This window comes from Ogataea angusta (assembly GCF_019207475.1).
Source record: "Ogataea angusta isolate 61-244 chromosome Unknown 61-244_NODE_1_length_1302399_cov_90.877568, whole genome shotgun sequence".
Taxonomy (NCBI): domain Eukaryota; kingdom Fungi; phylum Ascomycota; class Pichiomycetes; order Pichiales; family Pichiaceae; genus Ogataea; species Ogataea angusta.
The window spans coordinates 570373-583462 of NW_025065215.1; the positions used below are offsets into that span (position 1 = coordinate 570373).

The 13090-nt window shown below is 55.1% G+C and overlaps 7 protein-coding genes across 7 annotated transcripts; 5 read left to right on the plus strand and 2 right to left on the minus strand.

The window, feature by feature from the left end:
* Nucleotides 1-233: 233 nt before the first annotated feature.
* On the plus strand, nt 234-1526 carry KL928_000358 (uncharacterized protein; the record flags this gene model as incomplete). The annotated part of the gene is made up of 1 exon (XM_043204182.1): nt 234-1526. One exon carries the CDS (start codon nt 234-236, stop codon nt 1524-1526), a length of 1293 nt encoding a protein of 430 aa, XP_043062253.1.
* Nucleotides 1527-1600: 74 nt separating this feature from the next.
* KL928_000359 (uncharacterized protein) lies at nt 1601-3391 on the plus strand (the record flags this gene model as incomplete). The annotated part of the gene is made up of 1 exon (XM_043204193.1): nt 1601-3391. One exon carries the CDS (start codon nt 1601-1603, stop codon nt 3389-3391), a length of 1791 nt encoding a protein of 596 aa, XP_043062254.1.
* A 117-nt stretch (nt 3392-3508) lies between these two features.
* Nucleotides 3509-5092, plus strand: KL928_000360 (uncharacterized protein; the record flags this gene model as incomplete). Its single annotated transcript, XM_043204205.1, has 1 exon — nt 3509-5092. One exon carries the CDS (start codon nt 3509-3511, stop codon nt 5090-5092), a length of 1584 nt encoding a protein of 527 aa, XP_043062255.1.
* A 297-nt stretch (nt 5093-5389) lies between these two features.
* KL928_000361 (uncharacterized protein) lies at nt 5390-6880 on the plus strand (the record flags this gene model as incomplete). The annotated part of the gene is made up of 1 exon (XM_043204216.1): nt 5390-6880. One exon carries the CDS (start codon nt 5390-5392, stop codon nt 6878-6880), a length of 1491 nt encoding a protein of 496 aa, XP_043062256.1.
* Nucleotides 6881-6902: 22 nt separating this feature from the next.
* On the minus strand, nt 6903-9657 carry KL928_000362 (uncharacterized protein; the record flags this gene model as incomplete). The annotated part of the gene is made up of 2 exons (XM_043204227.1): nt 6903-9557; nt 9646-9657. The coding sequence occupies 2 exons, from the start codon at nt 9655-9657 to the stop codon at nt 6903-6905; spliced, it is 2667 nt and encodes an 888-aa protein (XP_043062257.1).
* Nucleotides 9658-9698: 41 nt separating this feature from the next.
* Nucleotides 9699-10664, minus strand: KL928_000363 (uncharacterized protein; the record flags this gene model as incomplete). The annotated part of the gene is made up of 1 exon (XM_043204238.1): nt 9699-10664. The coding sequence occupies one exon, from the start codon at nt 10662-10664 to the stop codon at nt 9699-9701; it is 966 nt and encodes a 321-aa protein (XP_043062258.1).
* Nucleotides 10665-10734: 70 nt separating this feature from the next.
* On the plus strand, nt 10735-13079 carry KL928_000364 (uncharacterized protein; the record flags this gene model as incomplete). The annotated part of the gene is made up of 2 exons (XM_043204249.1): nt 10735-11006; nt 11195-13079. 2 exons carry the CDS (start codon nt 10735-10737, stop codon nt 13077-13079), a joined length of 2157 nt encoding a protein of 718 aa, XP_043062259.1.
* Nucleotides 13080-13090: the final 11 nt, after the last annotated feature.

The window sequence follows — 13090 nt, forward strand, 5'->3', positions numbered from 1 at the left end:
ATCGTGGTCAAAAAAATGAAAAAATACAACCACAGCCAACGGGAGCGGCCGAATTGGGATTCGCCAAGAGCGCAGATATTTAGATACAGGTCTCACGCAATTGTCTGATCAGAGGAACAGCACCTTTATGTTAGGGAACTTTTGCTTGCAAGCCTCGTAAATTCTTCTCCGTCCGGCTCGCTCCACACTCGTACCAAAGTAATTTTTTTTAAAATTTCTATCTTGTTGAAAACATGTCAGGACCGCCTAGATTCCAGCGTTATGACAAGCGTCATTACAACGACGAGTACTACGACGACCGCTATTACTACCGCAATGACTACTACGGCCAGGATCAGCGATATTACTACGACGAGCCCAGACTTCCAACCGGTCCGCGTGCGACCACAGCTCCTAGAGGCAATGCTCAACCGACTTTCAAGAGAGCTAAAGTCAGCAACAAGAACGTAATGGAGGAGGAGGAAGAAGATACATGGCAGCCAGAAATGCTGTTCATGCGTCACGTGGACATCAAGGGCCCTGTTTTCGAGCGAATAAACCAGGTTGGAGAAGGAACATATGGAAAAGTGTACAAGGCGAAAAACAAAATCACCGGGCAGCTGGTAGCGCTCAAACGTTTGCGACTGGAATCCGAACGCGAGGGCTTCCCAATTACTGCGAGCCGGGAGATTGGCCTTTTGCAGTCTTTCGACCATCCGAACATCGTTGGACTGAGCGAAATGATGGTGGAAAAAAATGCTGTCTACATGGTTTTCACATACATGAACCACGACCTGGCAGGTATTCTTCAGCAGGCCGAGATTGTGATCAGCGACGGCGAGAAGAAGAATATTTTCAAGCAGCTTTTGCGCGGCATCAACTACTTGCACACCAAAAAAGTTATTCACAGAGATATAAAGGGCTCCAACATTTTGCTGGACGAGAAAGGAGTGCTCAAGATTACAGACTTCGGGCTTGCGCGACGCATGAAGAACATCAACAGCAACGTCGAGTCGCCAAACTACACTAATAGAGTCATCACCTTGTGGTACCGTCCGCCAGAGATTTTATTGGGGTCCACAGACTACGGACGGGAGGTGGACATTTGGGGCATTGGCTGTTTGCTGATCGAGCTGTTTACACGACATGCTATCTTTCAAGGAACAGACGAAGTTGATCAGTTGTGGAAAGTGTACGATATCATGGGAACGATAACTACCGAGGAATGGCCAGATTGCGACAAGTTGCCGTGGTTTGAGATGCTACGACCGAATAGCCACAAGCCGTCGCTGTTCAGGTCCAAGTTTGGGTCTCTTTTGAGCCCGCAGTGTTTCGACCTGGCCAGCAAACTGTTGTCGAAAAACCCGAAAACCAGAATTAGCGCGTCAGAAGCTCTAAGACACCCGTACTTTATGGAGGAGCCATTAGAACAGAAGTTGCAGTTTTTGAGCAAGATCGAGGGCGAATGGCATGAGTTTGAGGCAAAGAAAAAGCGCAAGCTGTTGCGGGAGGCAAAACAAAAAGAGATGGCAAACGTGTCGGGCTAAATCTGAGCGGTAAACATATATGGCCAGATTTGGCTTTTTAAAAAGATCCACCGCATTTCTTGTGAATCAACCCTATGAGATATATTTCGTTGCTTATCTTAGGCTTCGGCCTCCAAACTGCCAACTGCCAAGAGTCCAATAATGAGCATTCTGCTGCTACCATATATAATGAGGAACATTTTGGCCCGCAATTTTCTGAGTGTGCTTCCCAAGTTTTTAGCGATGTTAGCGGATCAGAACTGGAAGATAATGATGAAGGCCGTTGCCAATTACACAGGGGCGTCTTTGAGAAGTGTTCTGGCGATTTGGAACACACCGATCCGATGTACTACTTTGTTGCAAGACTGTTGAAAGACGAGTACTGCTGGGCGGGACAATCAGATTCTGCAGAAGTCGCCATCGGCGAAAGACTCCTTGACCACATTGTGCGGATCCTGAGCAAGGGGACACGGAGAGACCTGAAAGTGTTTTTCGAGACCACCGAGGTCGATTCGCCTGCTCGGTTGACCAAACGCGGCAACCCGTTCGAGTTCAAAATCAGCGAGGATAAAAAGTCAACGAAGAAAGGCGAACAGAAAAGCTCTGAGGATGAGGCCAAGGCCAGGGCTCTGGAGAGATACATCAATCAACGCATCGAAAAGGCCAAGGCCGAAAAGTCCAGACAGTCGGACGGCAAAGTGGTTGACGAGGCCAGAAAGCTGACCAGCGTTTCCAAGCCGAATTTCAAGACCACTCAGGTGGACAAAAAGCCCAAGCCAACGAGTCCTGCAAAACCAAAGAAACAGGGTAAGAACAACGGCAAGAAAATCCAGCTTGCTGCCACACTGACCAGCGATCCGCCGGAAGCTGCGAAAACCGCGCAGGTCAAGGCAGACAGCCTTGAAGTCTCTGACCAAGGCCTCTTTGACAAAATCCGCGACAAGATCGAAAAACACAAGGGCCATTTTGACGGCGATGACTGCGACGACGAAACTCCTCCTGAGACTGTGGAGGTGACGACGACACAGGTTAAGAAAAAGGTGCGCACCCAGACAGAAACGGAGACAGATTACGACACCGAGACGGCAACAGACACCACAACGGTGTACAAAATTACGCATCTCCCAACCACAATGTACCAGTTTCTGACGAAGCACAAGTGGGAGATGCTCACCAAGACCGCGTACGAGTACGTCACCGACACGGAGTACGACACAGTCACCAAAACCTGTCTCAGTATTGAGACCACGACAGAAAAAGAGCTGGACATTGTGCATACAACCAAAACGGTTGCAAAAAAGACCATCACCAAGTACGACACAGACACGGAAACAACGACAGAGACAGAGATCGAGTGCAAGACCACGACCAAGGAGAAGACCAAGACGGTGCCTACGACACAGCTATCCACCACTACACAGACGGCCACGACTACGCAGACCACCACGATCACCACTTCGATCACCGGTTCTGGTTCGGTCACAACGACGTCGACCGTGACGCTGTTCAACGAGTTCACGTCGCGGTTTTGCTCTATTCTCGGCCGCCTGGGTGTCGACTGTCCGTCGATTCCGCTGCCTACTCTGGCTGCCATGCAGCTACAACAGCGTGATTTCGCAGAGCCGACGGGCATTGCCTACACGGAGTATTTCCACGGGCCGATTTCAGCTCCCACCACTGCTGCGGAGGCTAGCAGGCTGTCCACCACGGCCAGAGTCACTGGATCCAAAAACTCCACCCTGCAAACTAGCACGGTGGGTGCATCTTCGACGGCTAGAAACGTGACGTTCCACAACGCGGCGGGCGCGGCGCCGGACTCGAGTCTGTCTGCCGTGGTGAGCGTTGTGGGTGTTGCATTTGCCGTCCACTGTTTTATGTTTGAGTAATCTCTTTTCCTTTCTCATTGCTTCTCTATAGCTACATCTTAGCACGGAATAGACGTGTGCTGCTCAATAAAATTTTATTCAGAAAAAATCGATTTTTTATTCCTTTTCTTCACCACCATGGCTTCTATTGGTATCGCTTTTGGTAACTCCACGTCGTCGATTGCTATTGCCAACGACGACGGCAAGATCGATGTCATTGCTAACCCTGACGGTGACCGTTTCATTGCCTCGGCGCTTTCGTACGTCGGAGAAGACGAGTACCACGGCGCGCAGGCCCAGGCCCAGCTCGTGAGAAACCCTAATTCCACCATCGTCAACTTCAGAGACTACATTGGTCTCCCATTTGACAAGATCGACCCTACATACTCCCAAAAGTCTGCTCATCCGATCAATCTGGGCGGAAAGACTGGATACTCCATCAATGACAAACAGGTCACCGTGGACGAGATCGCCACGAGCCACCTTAAACAGATCAAGGCTGCTGCCGAGGACTACATTGGCGAGAAGATCGAGGGAGCTGTCATTGCGGTTCCAACCAATTTCTCGGAGGAACAAAAGGCCGCATTGAAGAAGATCTCCAGCGACGCAGACATCAAGGTTCTGCAGCTGATCAACGAGCCTACCGCTGCCCTGTTGGCGCACCTGGTTGCCAAGGACGCTCTGAACAAGGACAAACTGTTTGTGGTTGCTGACTTTGGTGGTGTTCGCTCGGACGCTGCGGTCATTGCTGTGAGAGGCGGTATTCTCACCGTTCTAGCCACTGCACACGACTACGAGCTAGGCGGTGACAAGCTGGACGACTGTCTGGTGGAGTACTTTGCCAAGGAGTTCCAGAAAAAGTACAAGGTGGACCCAACGACGAACGCCAGATCGCTGGCCAAGCTGAAGAGTGCGTGTATCATCACCAAGAAGACTCTTTCCAACGTCCAGACCTCGACGATCTCGATCGACTCGCTTGCCGAGGGCTACGACTTCCACTCCTCGATCAACAGACTGCGGTTCGAGGTTGCTGGTCGCTCAGTGTTCACCAGGATGTCTGCCTTTGTCGAGTCTGTGGTTGCCAAAGCTGGCTTGGAGACTCTGGACATCGACGAGGTGCTGCTTGTGGGCGGCTCGTCGAACATCCCAAAGGTCGCCGCCAACATCGCGGCCGTGTTCCCGGAATCCACCGTGGTCAGCTCTCCGTCCACCGACAGCAAGCTGTGCAACCCGAACGAGCTGATCAGCAGAGGCGCTGCCCTGCAGGCGTCGATCGTCGCGTCGTTCGACGTCGAGGAGATCGAGGAGTCGACGCAGCCTGTGGTGACCAACACGCAGCACATTGCCAAGCCGATCGGCATCAAGACCGGCGAAAGCGAGTTCCTGACCGTTGTTTCGAGAGAGACCGCGTACCCGATCAGAAAGAGCGTCACATTGAAGGCTGGCGCGGACGACGTGTTTATTGAGCTTTACGAGGGAGAGCGCCAGGTCAAGGAGACCGTTGTCGAGGCCGAGAAGTTCTCCGACGACGAGGACAGCGAGGAGGAGGAGCCGGAGGTCGTGAAGAGCGTGCACTACGTTCCGGGCACGTTGCTGGCGCAGATGGCTCTGAGAGGCGTTGGCGAAGGCAGCTCCGTGGAGGTGATTGTGAACATCAACAAGGACGGCAAGCTCCAGCTGGTGGGACGCAGCGGCGACAAGGTTGTCAAGGGAGAGATATAAACGTATAGACTCGAGTAGCTTAATTGCACCCCGAAATCGGGCTGCGGCTCATAGAACCAGAAACAAGTCCCAGATATTTTCCACGGCTCAGCCTGCATGAATTGCGCTGTGCATGGCTGTGTCACATCAATTTATTTTGACGGGGCGTCTGGGCTCGACCCCCCCGCATGGACAGCACCCTTTTTTTGAACATGCCAAGTCTTATTTCCGTTTTTGCAGCCAATCAGGTCATGTTGCAGAATTCAGTCATGATCAATATAAAGACACATTTCTGCCCCTATTTATTTACACTGCCCTATGTCTACTGCTTTCAGCTACTATCGCAGAAGGGTCTCTTTCAACAATCTCGATGTCGACATAATCAACGACCAATCAGTGCCCAACGAGCCTGCAGAATCGATATCCACGCCCAAGCCGATTCTCAAAAACAGGGATCAGGTGCTCACCGCGGGCGGCGACCGGTACCGTAAAAAGAGCCTGGTCGACATGTCGGACGAGGAGATCTTGCAGCTGGACTCGCAGTTCGCGATGAAACGGGTCAACATCGACGACTTCAAGTTCGAGACAGACTACTCGCTCGTGGTCGACCCGTTCAACCAGTCCAAGCTCGCGCGCAAAACATACCACAAGCTCGCTACAGACTACCCCACACGGCCCACCCTCCGCACCAGCTCGCTGTGTTTTAGCTTCCAGCACCCAGACTGGTCGCAGAAAATCAGTAACAACCGCTTTTATCTCGTGCTGATCTCGTCTAAGGCGTCGTCGCTGGGCGCGATAGACTACTACCTAGACTCCAAGGCCAGGGACGGCGATAACGTGATTATCTGCTGCTCCATCAACGACGAAAAATATAAGGACGAGTACCTGCCCGAGTTGATGGAGATCATCCTCGACAAGTTCTACAAGCACGACGCGGATCTCAAGGTGCAGATCAACTTTGAGTTCTGCCGCAGCGTCAACTACCTCAGAGACATCCTCAACTTATACAACCCGACCGCCATCCTGGTCGGGTCTACGCATAGCAAACGGCGCTTCGGGTCGATCGTCGGCCTCAAGTCTCTCATCCCGATAGTGTACGTGAACGAGGACTACGAGGAGCGGCGGCCGCAGCTGATCGACCGCACCAACGGCATCCAGTTCAAGCAGCCGTTTGCAGAAAACAGCACCACACCGTTCATCACGATCGACGAGGCAGACGAGACCGACGCGCGCGAGCCGCACGGCAAGAAGTTCTCGCTCGAGTCGTCTGCGGTGGAGTCGACCACCTCGTCGTCGTCTGCGTCGGTCAGCTCCATGAACAGCTTCCGCAAGTTCAAAACCAACGAAACGTCGCACTCGCTGCTGTTCGAGAAGCTCAACGACCTGCCCTACATCGACGACCACGAGAACTCGTCCGAGGGCGTCACCAGAGTGAAGTCCATGCTCGGCGACGACGACGCGCTGTCTGCGGTCAAGGTGCTCTCGAACAACAGCGGACAGTCGCCGTACGGCTCGTTCTCGCGTTCTGTCTCGGGCCCTGTGGGGGGTCCCAACAGCAACAAATTGTCGCTGGCGTCGATCGACCCGGCGACAGGCATGGCTGCGCCGCACGCGCTGGGCAAGACCAAGTCCAACAGCATCGTGGACCAGTACAACCGCCGCATGAGCGTGCAGAAGAAAGAGGAGCCTGGGGCCAAAGTGCCCGTCAGTGTGTCGGCGCGGAAATCGCCGCCTGCGCAGACGAAACAGGACCCTCCGCCAGACACGCTGCCCAAAAAGGGCTTTCTCAAGAAATTGATACGGTTTTAATGAAACGTCACTATATCAGGAGTTACTCGTAGTTGCTAGAATATCTGTAGTCGGAGATCTCGTAGAAGTTCTCCTTGATGGCCCGCGGAGTGACGAATCTCGACAGAATCGACGCAGAGCCGGCCTTGTCGTTGGTTCCCGACATCCTGCTTCCGCCGAACGGCTGCTGGCCAACAACGGCTCCCGTGGACTTGTCGTTGATGTAGAAGTTTCCTGCAGAGTACCTGAGCTCCTCCTGCACTTTTCTGATGATTTGGCGGTCAGAGGCGAAAACAGAGCCCGTCAGACCGTATTTGGTGGCAGAGTCGATCTGGGGCAGAATTTGGTCGAGATCCTCGTAAACGTAGACGGTCAGCAGCGGGCCGAAAAATTCCGTGGTCATGAACGGATGGACAGGATTCGACGTCTCGACGATCGTCGGCTTGACGAAGTAGCCCTCGGACGCGTTGGCAAGACCGCCGCACAGCAGCTCCAGCTCGGCGTCGTCCTTTATGGAGTCGATTGCTGCGCTCAGCTTGTCGAACGAGTTTTGGTGGATCACAGGCCCCATGAACCGGTGCAGGCCGTTGGTGGCCGAGGTGTTGGTAGGCACGATCTCGTTGGTGTGCTGCACAAGCTGTTTTTTGAACTCGGGCCAGATCTGGGCGTCCACATACAGACGCGAGGTGGCTGAGCATTTCTGGCCCTGGTACTCGAACGCGCCGCGGATTGTCGACAGGACCGCGTGGCTCACGTTGGCAGACTTGTCCACCAGGTGGAAGTTCTTGCCGCCTGTCTCGCCAACGATTCTCGGGAAGTCCCTGTACTTGCCCTGTGCGGTGTTGTTGGCAATTTTGGCCCAGATGTCGCCGAACACCTGCGTCGAGCCGGTGAAGTGCAGAGCATTGAAATTTCTGTCGGCAAGAACAGAGTTGGTGATCATCTCTGGGTCGCCAGGAATGAAGTTTATCACGCCTTCTGGCAGCCCGGCCTCTCTCAGAATCTGGAACATCGTGTAGTTGGACAGCACGGCGTACTGAGATGGCTTCCACACCACAGTGTTTCCCATCAGCGCCGGAGCACCCACCAGATTGGCAGCAATGGCCGTGAAGTTGAACGGAGTGACCGCGTACACGAATCCCTCCAGCGGTCTGTACTCAACACGGTTCCACACGCCGTTGGTCGACTCTGGAGGCTGCGAGTTGTACAGCTGGTGCGCGTACTTTATGTTGAACCGGAAAAAGTCTGCGAGCTCTGCCACGGCGTCGATCTCTGCCTGGTACACGTTCTTGCCCTGGCCGAGGATCGTCGCGGCCAGCATACGGTGTCTGTACTTGGTCGAGATGAGGTCGGCGGCCTTGTAGAAGATGGCTGCTCTGTCGTCGAACGGGGTGTTGAGCCAGTCTTTCTTGGCCGTCTGTGCCGCGTCGATCGCCTCTCTGACGTCTTTTTCCGTCGCGGTGGCGTACTCCGCAATCACCTGTTTGTGGTTGCCCGGATTGACTTGTGTCTTGAGGTCTCTGCTGTAGTACTCCTTGCCGCCAATCACGAGCGGGACCTTGGTCGTGGTGTCGGTGAACGAGAACAGCTCGCTCTTGAGCAGGTCCCAGTCGAGCTGGTCGTGCTTGGCGAACGGTTTCACGATCTCGTTGGTGACGTGCTTCGGCGTCTGGAAGTAGGCCAGCTGGGCCACTCCGCGTCTGTGCAACAGCAGGAAAGAGCGCATGGAAATTTGAGAGCTGGTGGATGCGGCCAGTGTATTTATACAAGTAGCTGCAGTGTAGCTGATTTTTTTTTTTCGCGGAAGTCGCTGCCGAAACGCCGGGCAGGGAAATCCTCCGCGAGCAAGGATCAAGAGAAGGTCGGGAGGTGGAAGGGTAAATTGTTGGCGTTGGTGTTCAAAGGCCCAGCTCAGGCCTGTCTCAGACGTGTCCACGGCCTGCCTGCCTTGTACGCTGCCTTTTCGCAAACACACAGTAAATTTTTCACATGCCAGTACCCCACATTCTGTGCTTTTTATATTCCTGCCCTCTCGCTGTCGTTCTACATGTCTCCAAGCTATAAAATCGTCGGCCAGGTGTTTGTGATCGTCCTGGACGACCCGCACACCAGAAACGCCCTCACCATCCCCCAGTTTGTGCAGCTCGCCGAGCTGCTCGAGCTGGCAGACAAGCACCCGCACACAACAGCGACGCTTGTCGTGGGCAGGGGCCCGATGTTCTCTGCGGGAGCCAACATCAAGACGGTCGCCGAGCTGAAAAACAAGACCAGCAGCGAGATCCTCAGCGAGATCAGCGCGAAAAACCTGTATCTGGTGCATCTGTTCACGTCGCACCGCAAACTGCTCGTGGTCGGGCTCAACGGGCCGGTGATCGGGCTCACAGCGTCGCTCGTCGCTCTCGCAGACATCATCTACGCCCAGAACCAAAAGGTGTTCATGTCGTTCCCGTTCACCAACATCGGTCTCACGACCGAATGCGCAGCAGCGGTGTCGCTGCCGCACCGGCTTGGCCTGAGTACGGCGTTGGAACACGTGCTGCTGGCCAAACCGTTGCCGGCGGCCAAGTTGCGCGAGCTTGGGCTCGTCAACAAAGTGTTCGATCTGGACGACTGCGACGCGTTCAACGACCAGCTCGCAAAGATGCTCAACAAGGAGCTCGACGGACTCGACCGCGACACCATTTTCGTCAACAAACGGCTCATGCGCCACACGTTCGACACACACGTGCGCGCGCAGGCGCTCCAGGAAACCATGTCTGGCGTGGCAGACTGGACTGCCAACCGACCGCAGACGGCATTCGACGAGATCGTGGCTGGGAAGCGCAAGCACAAGCTGTGATCACTGCACACGCACGCGCTCGTCCCAGTCGGCCTCGTAGTCGTGGCTCTCTTCGTCAGCCGGCTCGGAGATCTGCCGCAGCATCGGCGCGTCCTGCGCGGCCTCGAGCTCGTCGCCCAGTTTCAGGTTTTTCGTGGCGTTCCAGCTGGTCATGATGGCGACGGCCATGATCAGAATGGCAAGAATGCCCGACCGCGTGAGCGCCCATCGCAGCGTCTCGACCTCGGACCGCAGCCCGGAGATCAGCTCGGAGATGATTTTGTTGTTGAGGTCCTGGTTTTTGATGTTGAGTCGCTTGAGCTGTAGATTATTTTCGTGCTTGAACTGGTTAAGAATCATTTTGATGGAGTTGTCGTTGAGCTGTAGTCGCGACGTAGTCTCGTCCTGCAGCAGGTTGAATACTCGCTTCAGCCCGATCGAGGAGCTGGTTAGCTCGGTAAGCGAGATCTCCCGGTAGTTGCGCGTCTCCACCAGCAACTCGCTGTGGGCAGCCTCGAATAAATACGCCTCGTTCTCCAGGTCGACTTGCGGCACAAACTTGTTGTTGAGCCACGTCAGTTTCTGCTTCAGAGCAGTCCTGATCAGCCCCAGAACCACCTCGCTCTCCGCCTCGCTGAACCCGCTGTTCCGCAGCTGTTTCCACACCTTGTATGTGTCCATAAACGTCTCCATCCGGATCTGGTCCGCGTCGACCTCGCTCGTCGCGTCCGGCAGCTCGCGCTCGTCTAGGATCGGAATCAGATGGTCCAGCTGCGACGCGATGCCGTCGACCTTGTCCGGCGTGTGCAGGTCGAACTTGAAGTTCTGGTCGTCATTTATCTCGTTGATCACGTCGACTATGTTCGGGCCTGCCGTCGCCTGGTTTTCGTCGCTGCTGGCGCTGAACAGGTTGCCGTGGAAGAAGTAGTTCTTGCGCACGGGTCTCGCAAAACTGACGCTCCGTCTCGTCAAGAGTCGCCGCAACATGGAGGAGGTCGGTGTAAGGATTATGGGAAAGAAATTAAGTAAATAAAAATAATTATTTTATCTTTTTGGCATGTCGGACCTGCTCAACAAGCCGCGCGCAGAGCTGTCCGAAAAAGACCTGCAGGACCTCGAGGACTACGAGTTCAACAACGGGCCGCTGCGGCTGCTCACCGGCGCCATCCAGAACAACGCCACGGTGCTGATCTCGCTGCGAAACAACCACAAGCTCCTGGCCAAGGTCAAGGCCTTCGACCGCCATTGCAACATGATCCTCGAGAATGTCAAGGAGATCTGGAGCGAGACGAACCCGGACGACAGAAACAAGAAGATGATGAGAGAACGGTTCGTGTCCAAGATGTTCCTCAGAGGAGACTCTGTGATTGTCGTTCTCAAGCACACTTGAGTGCGGGCCTTGCTGAGGTAAGCGTGTATAGTAGAAAAAATTCATAGAAAATAACCAGATCCATGTTCCGACGAATATTTCCCAGACCCCGGCTGTGGCCGTCTTGCCGACGGCTCAGCACGCATAGAGAGTACCTCAACTACGAAATTGACAAGGTCAACAACCCGATCCGTGTCCCGAAAGACCAGCTCGCAGAACGGATGGCCAAGATCCCGCTGAAAAATTACAGAAACTTCATCATTGTGGCCCACGTCGACCACGGGAAATCCACATTGAGCGACAGATTGCTAGAGCTGACCGGCGTCGTCGACCCCAACCAGCACAACAAACAAATTCTGGATAAACTCGACGTCGAAAAGGAAAGAGGCATCACCGTCAAGGCCCAGACCGTCTCCATGATGTACCACTACAAGGGCGAGGACTACCTGTTCCACCTGGTGGACTCGCCGGGCCACGTGGACTTCCGCCTGGAGGTGTCGCGGTCGTACGCTTCGTGCCAGGGCGCGCTGCTGCTCGTGGACGCGTCCGAGGGAATCAAGGCGCAGACCGTCGCCAACTTCTACCTTGCGTACTCGATGGACCTGCGGCTGCTGCCGGTGATCAACAAGATCGACCTCGACACCGCCAACGTGGCGCGCGCCGAGGAACAGATCGCCACCACTTTCGAGCTGCCGGCACGTGACATCGTGCACGTGAGCGCAAAGACGGGGCTGAACGTGGAGTATCTCCTGCCGGCGATCATCGAGAAGATCGCGCCACCCGTGCACTGTCGTGTTGACGCGCCGCTGCGCGCGCAGATCGTCGACTCGTGGTACGACCCGTACGTGGGGGTTATTCTTCTGGTGAACGTGGTGGACGGCGTCATCAAGAAAGGCACCAAGATAGAGAGCTGTCGCACCAAAGAGAAGTACGAGGTCAAGGAGGTCGGCATCATGTATCCGGAGCGCACGCCGATGCCGCAGCTCGCTGCTGGCCAGGTTGCGTACGTGATTCCCGGGTTCAAGGATCCAAACGACGCGTTTGTCGGCGACACGCTTATCCTGGCCAACTCTGGCGTGGAGCCGTTGGAGGGCTTTGAGGAGCCGAAGCCAATGGTTTTCGTGGGCGCGTTCCCGGCGGAAGGGTCGGATTTCAAGAAGATGGAGGAGAGTCTGCAGCATCTTTTCCTGAACGACCGGTCGGTGACGATCCAGCGGGCCACGTCGAACGCTCTGGGCCAGGGCTGGCGGCTTGGGTTTCTTGGGTCGCTACATGCGTCGATTTTCAAAGAGCGGCTCGAAAAAGAGCACGGCAAGAACCTTATCATTACATCGCCAACGGTGCCGTACAAAGTGCACTACACAGACGGCACGGAGCAGATCGTGAGCAACCCGGACGAGTTCCCGGACGGCACGCAGAAACAGAAGATCCGGTACTTCAGCGAGCCGTACGTGGAGGCCCTGATGACGTTTCCGAGCGAGTACACGGGCACGGTGATGACGCTGTGCGACAACAACCGCGGCGAGCAGGTGGACATGCAGTATCTGTCGAACGGACAGGCGTTGGTCAAGTATTTGCTGCCGACGTCGCAGCTGATCGACGACTTCTTCGGGAAGCTCAAGAGCGCGACGCGCGGCTACGCGTCGCTCGACTACGAGGACCACGGGTACCGGCCCTCCGACATCCACAAGCTGGAGCTGCTGGTGAACGGCGACGGCGTCGACGCGCTGTCGACGGTGCTGCACAAGAGCCAGCTCGAGAAGACGGCGCGGCGAGCAGTGCAGCGGCTCAAGGAGTTTCTGCGGATCCAGCAGTTCGAGGTGATTATCCAGGCCAAGGCCAACAACCGCATCATTGCGCGAGAAACCATCAAGGCGCGCCGCAAGGACGTGCTGGCGAAACTGCACGCGGCAGACATCTCGCGGCGCAAGAAACTGCTCGCCAAACAGAAAGAGGGCAAGAAGAACCTCAAGGCTGTGGGCCAGGTCCGCATCTCGTCGGAAGCATACCAGTCGTTTCTGCGCAGGGACTGATGTAAATAGTG